This window comes from Trachymyrmex septentrionalis, unplaced genomic scaffold, assembly GCF_001594115.1.
Source record: "Trachymyrmex septentrionalis isolate Tsep2-gDNA-1 unplaced genomic scaffold, Tsep1.0 scaffold20, whole genome shotgun sequence".
Lineage (NCBI taxonomy): Eukaryota > Metazoa > Arthropoda > Insecta > Hymenoptera > Formicidae > Trachymyrmex > Trachymyrmex septentrionalis.
In genome coordinates, this window is record NW_017305180.1 from 3,442,820 (window position 1) to 3,451,648 (window position 8,829).

The 8,829-nt window shown below is 36.4% G+C and overlaps 1 protein-coding gene across 12 annotated transcripts in view; it reads right to left on the reverse strand.

The window, feature by feature from the left end:
- The window catches only part of LOC108747670 (probable serine/threonine-protein kinase yakA), a 381,535-nt gene that overhangs the window by 26,653 nt on the left and 346,053 nt on the right, over window positions 1–8,829 (reverse strand). For 9 of the 12 annotated variants that reach the window (XM_018485287.1, XM_018485286.1, XM_018485285.1 and 6 more), the window contains 3 exons: window positions 5,664–5,840; window positions 4,298–4,378; window positions 1,441–1,626 (listed from right to left, as the gene is read on the reverse strand). In XM_018485287.1, coding sequence (XP_018340789.1) covers window positions 1,441–1,626; window positions 4,298–4,378; window positions 5,664–5,840 — 444 coding nt within the window. The remainder of the gene's footprint in view (window positions 1–1,440; window positions 1,627–4,297; window positions 4,379–5,663; window positions 5,841–8,829) is intronic. The other 3 variants (XM_018485294.1, XM_018485293.1, XM_018485290.1) reach the window with 1 other exon arrangement.

Below are 8,829 nucleotides of genomic sequence, written 5' to 3' on the forward strand. Positions count from 1 at the left end.
TCTCGATACTTTTAGACCTTTCTGTCGCTTGCTGATTCATAGGAATCTATTGTATGTCTACGTGCAGTATCTTAACTTAGATTTGCTTTGTCACCACACCTTACTAGATAACGATATATTACTGCTCGTCATTGCATCGTTTCATTTCCTGCCATCATTTCACACTACAAAATATACGCACAAAATCTTTTGTCATTCTCGCAATTCGATTTCTCCTCTCTCGCTGTTCGTCACTTTCAGCGTCTGCTCTGTTTCTTTTTTTTTTTTTTCATAAAATTTACGATTTCTATATTTATCTATTGCAAATTATTCGCCAAAATGTCTATTACACGAGATTAATCGCCACCAGTCGCTGTGTTACGATTGATTCTAAATCGATGTAAATCGCGAAATCGTCATCGAAATCGTATTTATTCACTAATCACCGACTACACTTGCGTCTAAATCTCGAGGCTACCGTCTCTATACCGCTAGTTGTAAGATACACATCTCTTTTCGTGATCGAACACGTGACATTAATTAAATGAGTGTATAGAAATATATAGCGCTTTGTAATTCTAACTAAACACTCTCAAAGTTCCTCCCATTATAATCTTCGTAATGTTCGTCGTATCTTCTCAAAACGAACGTCCGATTTCCAGCCTAGGATCCTATCATCATCGGTACCGTTACTTATCGATCGCTGTCTCGCACGACGAACGTAAGCCATCCGGCTCGGAGTAATCAGATCGCCTTATGGATCCGCGCGGCGCGTAAATTACTGTAATTAGCAACGCATGTCTATATAACCCGCCTACGAAATCAGGATATTCTCGGTGCCCGCTGCAATTTCATCCGTTGTCATCGTTACGCCCTAATCACCACGGGCGTACCGTTACGCCCCGGCTGATTAATCCACCCGACGCGTTACGCTTACATGAGAGAGAAAAAAAAAATAGAGAGGGAAGAAAAACGCGAAGAGAAGAAGGGAAGGGGGTGGGGGTGGGGGTGGGAGAGGGGAAGGTTAATGAAAGAACGAAAAGAAGCGACGCGTTGACGCGGCGTCGGTCTATCCTCGTCGAACAATCGAACGTCATCGACACTCGGCCGTGTCGAGTCGAGTTTAAAAGTCTACCATACGTCGGAGCCTCTCTAATAATACGCGTGAACGTAAATGAGATTGTGAATGGGATGATGATGGGCGTGGGGATTGTGCAGAGGGGTGCACAGGGACGTCGTTGTAATGGTGGTGGGGGATGGTGGATGATTGACAGATTGCATCGTGGATACGGGCGACACCTGATTGGGGGGACCGGCCGGCACTTGGTACACGGTACTGGGCGCGGCCATCGGGCACCTTGAGGCCCCGGCTGCGCCGTGTTGGGCCCCATGCTGTTGTTGTTGTTGTTGTTGCTGTTGTTGTTGTTGTTGTTGTTGAATGTAGTTTGGTGGTAGACATACCTCGAGGCGGTCGGTACGTGGCATCTTCTGCGGCATCGCCACTGTCTGCGGCACCACGCCGAGCGGACTGCCGACGCCCGTTGGGTCAGCCGGGCCCATTATCGCCGGCATTATCGGGCTGGGCGCGAAGTACGGGCTGTACGTATTGCTAACCTGCGGCATACCGGTCAGGTACGGATTCGTCGCCTGCGAAAACACACCCGGAAGATATCCAGGTAACATGGATTAGAACACACGTGTCCCCGCCTTCGCTCCACGCGTTTTTTTTTTTTTTTTTTTCTCGATTGTACACGTCGCGACGCGCGCGATTTCGAGATTTCATTGAAACGCGTGCTTTGTACCTAAATATTTGTATATACAGAGTATTAGTGGCGCGTAATGTTACGAAGCGAGTTGACTCGATTAAAAATTGCTTTTTCGTGAATGCATATTTTCAAATTATTTACTTCATAAGAAGTAATAATATAAAGGTAGGAATACTAAGATAGGGATACTAAATTTGAATATAAATTGCATGGGAAAGAAACCGAAAAATTAATTCAGCAATTCTGAAATATTCTTGAGAAAGAAGTTACATAAATATTACATCACATAACGTCAGAGAAGATTTAAATGCATCTAATCGATAAATAACTATTTATATATTTGACAAGGACAAAGCCGGAACTTTTATTCTACATTTATAATGTATAGTATATTATGAATATGTTGATGAAAATTTATTCCACAATTTCGATAATAATTATTACAATTGAATGTACAGAAATTGTTTCCTGCAAATAATTTAAGAATGAGGAACTGTTTCCAAACAAAGATTTTCTTACGAATCAACTCGTTTCAAATTGAGCAGTTTCTACAACAAGAAGTTAACGTTTTCCCGTTTGTGCCATCAATTATCAAATACTCTGTCTATGCAATCTACCATTTCTGAATGTCCGTGTAAATTTTGCCTCAAGGTGCATTAAAGCTTTGCGAGCAATGCTCTCCGATGTTTATCAACTTTAAGACGCGCAATATACATCGCTTGGTTTACAAACCATCATCGTACCCGCTTCAATTTTGGATAAATAAGCAACATCGTTAATATCTGGTGTAATAACAACGTGTAATGAAGGTAAATTATATATTAATACATTGCTGAAAAAAAATTGATACTAATCTTAAGCTGTTTAATATTTATCCGCAAAACTCTAGGAATTTGGAACAAATAACATACCCAGAAATATACAAGCAAAATATGATGGCAAAGTATGATGATAATTAAATTCAAATATTCAGATTATTTTATTTAAATATGAAATATAAAAATTATACATTTTTTCCTAATACATCTTGAATAATTTAACGAAATAAAATTATTATTATTTAATTAATTAAATATCCATTTAAATAAATATTTGTCAAAGATACCAGAAGGTTTGCGGTATCTTTGAAGAATATTTAATTATTGTCACCGTGTTTTCATCTATTGCTATAATGCCAACATTTCGTGAATCTCGTCGTTCGCTTTATCAGGGCGAAGAACGTACTAATATTAAAAATATATGAACTAAATATTCTACATATTTTTCCAATATTTGTTAAAAACAACGTTAAATTAAAATACTACAAAATTATCATAGAATAGTATATAATTATTATATGTAATTATATATCCAAAATATTATATTTTATTTGTAATTATTATTTATATCTCAACATTATTATCAACATCAAAATTCGATAAATAAAAATATTGGAAGGGACTTTTAAAAAAGTGACTCTTAAAGAAATTCTACTGCACGCGTGATATTGTATATCGATAAGGGTTAATTCGGGGCAGTAAATCTGAAAAACGTGCTAAAGACAAAAATTTGTAAAGAAAAGACGTCTCGCGTTTACGGATCTCGCAAAGCCTTAATCGTCCATTTTCTTTTCCCTCGTACCCTCCCCTTCACTTTTAACGACAAGCGTACGTTTTCCCACACGAAGCGTTTGGTTTTGCAGCGAGAGCTGGCTCCCAGCAGCGAAGGCAGGTAATTTCAAGCGCATCCGAACGAGCAGAATACTCGTTCCTTCTTCTCAAAAGCCTCTGATACCCTGGGAGCTTTCGTCGTTGTAAAAAAGCTTTCGGGAAACGCGGCCAGGTAATTGTTGAAAAATATTAGCTGAGCTATTATATGATCAGACATCAGCTTTCTAATTTTTCAGAGTATATCAGGAAATAAAAATTTTATTGCTAATACCGAATTGAAATTGATTATTGCGTAAGATCGATAATATTTTCAAGACTACCCTGCCTCGCATCCTCTTTCTTCGTCTCTTTGACTATCATAAGTTTCATTCTCATTATATATTTCAAAACTCTAACAATTTTTATATTTAAATATTTACTGTTACAATGTTAAACATAAAATATAAAATATTTCAAAGTGAAAGAGAAGAAACATTCGTCGTTTTCAGAGCCAAAGAACGCGCAAATTTTATTTAGCCGCAATACTTCATGCTCCTCTCTCTTCTACAGGAAAACTTTACGAAAACATATACAAACAAATTTTCTTTCCTCAATAAACAAACAAAACAATTCGTAAAGCATGCAAATAAATTATTGACTTACTATGCGGCGCGCTCTTAAAATAAAAGTTTAAGCTTTCGTACGAACGCTTACTAATTACAGGCGCATCGCTTGAATAGCTACAGTGGATGTAAACTTATGAAAGTAATTCATTTGATCATAAACATATCGCAAATTGAAATTAAATACAAATTCTCATGTTTTCTTTTTACAAACTCATAAATGATCTTTACATCCACCGCTAGCCAGCGTGGCATTAAATTAACTAAAAATTAGTGGAAGCCAACCAAAACCAGGAGTTACCATAAAGGCGTGGGTAGCGAGAAGTTGCTGCTGGATTTGCTGTTGAAGGTGATGGTGTGGTGCCGGAGGTGCTGGTGCCTCCTGTTCACCAATGACGTAATTGGAGAACACACCAACAATCAACCACAACCACGTGAGCCACAGCGGCAAACATAGGGGACAGACAGGCAGTCATAGTATAGGGTTTAATGTCACGTAGCAACGAATATGAATGTATGTCATGAGTAAACAAAAAGAACAAGGAGGGCAAACGTTAATAACGAGAGTTTTTATTTTATTTTTTTTTTCTTCAAAAATAAAATAACGATAATCCCGCGTATCGTCTTAGAGATGCACGTGAAATAGGGGAGTTTAGAAAAAAAAAACCGCATATAAATTTCCTCAATCGTCGAAAATTCATTCGAGTCAATCAAAATTATTCGAATACTGTATCAACAACGCGTGCGATGTTGTGTGAAATTTTAACGAGTCGACGAAACTTTTCCGCGTCTAAACGCTATTCTATCGTTTCGATATTGTACGATATTGCATTTCCCGTAATTAACGAGTCTCCCCCGTTAAATGATAAATACGAACAGTACGAGAAATATTCACGATATGAATCTGAACATGTCCACATCAAGGACTCTTAACTTGCGTTTCGTGCAAATTTAACAAATACTTGATTTTACAAGTTATTTATAAAGTTCTTGAATCAAAAATACATTTAAATATCTTGAATACATCATGTACTTGTAATACAAAAAAATAATTAAAATTCACAACTTGAGAATAATAATAAGAATAAAAATCACGAGTGTCATCATAATTTCAAAAAAAAGCTGCAATAAAAAATAATAAGATTAAAAATTACCGATCGTATCAAAGAGATTCGATTCTGTAAATTGACTGTCTATCAAAATATGTGGATAAGTCAGGTTTTACTCTAGGAAGTAAGGATGACACTGACCAAGAACATGCGACGTGCTTAAACTTTTTTCTTAAAAAACTTTGTCTCTCGGTGCAATGTCCGTAAAAGGGAACGCATGTAAATATGGACGGCGAAGTGCTGCGTTTATAATGACTCGAGCCTTATTCGAAAAGTTTGTAAAGCGTTTTAATTTAAGGTATAATATATGAGATTGTACGCAAACATAGCTAACAGCGTCTCTAGCTTCCTTGATACGACAGTAACGTGAAAAGAAAGCTTATTTATACACTACGCCGTCAATAATCTACGCAGCGTTGCCTATCGAATAAGATAATCTAGTAACCCTCGACTAAACACAGACAAAATCCAGATATTACGGTGTGGTAAAAGAAAGTGTGTGACTGTGTTGACAGCAGAAGAAGTGGTGCAACGATCGTGTTAATTTGTTAGACATACCACTGCGGGTACCTGCCCGGGCACGAGAGTCTGACCCGGCGTAAGGCCCTGCTGAATCTGCTGCATCAGCGCGTTTTTCAGCGCTAAATGATTGCGCCCGTTTATCAAGAGTTGGTCCTTCAGATGCTGTGGGGGATGGAAATACTTGCAAGGTGGCTTCTCTCGATTACACCGACCCTGGAAAAAAAAAAAATGCAGAAAATCAGTTTACTGCAACTATTATTTTTTAAATAATTATAATTTTTTATTTATAAATCGGAGTCAAGCTATTTTGAACATTGTATGTTATGCAGTATACGCTAAATCTCTTCCTAGTTTGCCTCCATCAAATAATGCAAAATTATCTAGCGTTGCTTTAACAATTAATATTAAAAGCTGGATATCGACTATACATAATATGTATTAATGAAATTGGACGAGAGATTGTAAAATATATATATGTTAATACTCGATATTCATTGTCCTCGCTAACATAATGATCGGTGAGATATTTGATATTCATATCACCAATACTACATGATATGATATACAATACCGATATACTATTTTCGCGACGCCATACATATGATTCATAATATTCTTGTAGAATACATATACATATATCAGACGCACTGTTGTCTTCAGTAAAACAATGTAAATTTGCGTTTAAGTATATTATGGTCTATAATATGGCTAATATAAAAAAATCGCTTATTATACACCCTTCATATCGGGTTTTCGTTTACTCTCTCTCTCTCTCTCTCTCACTCAGCCTCTCCCTCTCATAATTTGGATGTTGGGACGAACTGTAACGCGCTTTATGAGGTAAGTTGCGGGTGCAAGGTTGGAATACGGAAGTGGCACGAAGGCGGGAAAGTGGAAGGAGCATCGTTGGGAGAGTGCCGAGTCGGGTCTCGGAAAGAGGCTCGTGGCGGGGAAACGGAAACCCGCGGGAAATGAAGGAAGGAAGGGTAGGCGGGGCAAGAAGAGGTCGCGCTTGGTGTCGCGGTGGTACTAATTAAACCTTAACAATATTAGTTCAGGTAAGATGTCTATATAGAACCGGGTGGTAGCCACCGCGCCAGCCGCCTGTGCTTTCTTACGAAAATCCAGTGGTTTTCGGTAATAGCGGCTTGCGAGCGTAAACTCCGTCAGAGACAGAGGGGTTGCGTCAGTTGGATGGCCAAGGGAAAGCGGTGGGTCGTGCTGGTGGTAACGTCGGCGGGACGAACGCTCAAATATCGCCTAATTAAGCACATTCGAGAGTTTCGAGGAATAATGTGTAGGTACCCGCCACGAGAAAGTTTCGACCCATTGAGAGGAAATGCTCCATCCTCTTCATCGTCTTCGCCATCGTCACCGCCGCCGTTCTCCGCGTCGTCGCGCTCTCCTGGAGCCAACCTCTCGTTGACACGGAGTGGTTTAAGCTCGACTAATTGCATGAGACAAGATTCAAGCGTTCGCTCTTGCACAAGGCAACACGGCAACGCGGATATATCCGCGTATCAATGTCTGCGAAGGCTTTGACGTTGATAATATTTATTGCTTCTCAAGAACGATTGTTTTGCGTGTCTATTCTGCTATTATTTTTAGTGTAACTTAACTATTTTAAAGTGTACTTAATAATTAAATCAGAGTAATTCTTTAAACTAGCCAGATAAAGGTCCCCATTTTCTGTATAAATCTGACATTAAAGACACACTAGGAATGTACAAATAATCAAGGAAATCCAAAGTAGGTACAAAAATATATAAAAGAAAATAAATAAGTTTGAGAACGAACAAAATGATATCTAATATTTTAAAAATTTAAAAAGTTGAAATGCGCGTTTCAAGAGAATTTAAAGAAAAAATAGTTTCTCTCAATAAATATATATTCGTATAGTAATAATCAGTAATCTGTTTATCAAATGCCAATAAATATCGTAATAATGAACATTAATGTGATTTTGGGACGCTTAAACTGTACATTCTAGATGGTGCCAACTAGTGAGCGCAGTATTAAAGTTGATTTAAAGGGGCTACTGATAAGAAACAGCATTCTCCGGGGAGCTATGCGAAACGCTCCCCTCTAATTTTAATGAAACTTTAATGATATTTAGAGGATTCTCGGAAACGGATAGCCTCTCGTAAATTTCATACATAATGATGTAATATCTCACAAATCTTTTAAGGACCGAATTGTTTCATCCTTGAACAAGTGTAAATTTAATGCAAATTTATATCGTTTCTAGACACTCTTTAAAAATCAGAATTATCAAACGTAATTGTGTGTTTCTCACTAAGAATAGATATATTAAAATTAATTCACAATTTCGTGGAAGATTGCGTACAATAATTATTGTCAAACTACAAATTCCAAACACAAACTATTAAATTTTAAACATATTTATATTTAATTATGATATAAAATTATGTGCACTGATATCTGAACATAGCCCTTATTTTATTCTTTAACATACGCATTAAATGTGAAATTATAAAATGTATAATCGTAATAAAAATTACAATATTCTGTTAAATTATTTTTTTCAATAATAAACATTAAAAATGTATCATCAAATAATGTACGCAACTATCAAGAAAATTTGTTTAACTATAAATAATTACAATAATATTATAATAAATAAAATAATATAATATTGACATCTTAAATTCAGACAAAGCTGTTATAAAAACAGCAATTTGACATTTTAAGCAATCAACGTATTTATAACATTAGTAGGTACTCGTGTGTTGCGAAAATTTATACAATGCATAGACGATATTGAAGAAATCATTCGTCTGGTTTTAAAAATATAAACGAGTTTAAACCTGATATCTGTACCTCAACCTAAGATAATAAATAATATTTAATTTCATGTTTTATCCATTTAGATGAATAGCCTAACATAAGGCAGCACACAAAGAAAGCTTTATTTTCACGCTGCCGATTCATGGAAGGCTTATTATGTCCTGAAACAAAGCAATAACTTCTGAGTCACGTAGTAACAAATTTGACTTGTTTTAAAGCTAAGTTTATACAACCTCAGGCTCAACTGTGTTCCCCTAAATTATATAGTATTACTTATTTAATTCTAGGTTTGTATGGAATAATATTTAGATTTATGTATATCTAGATTGAAATTGAATAGTCTTCCTGAAAATCTTATATATATATATATATATATATATATAGAGAGAGAGAG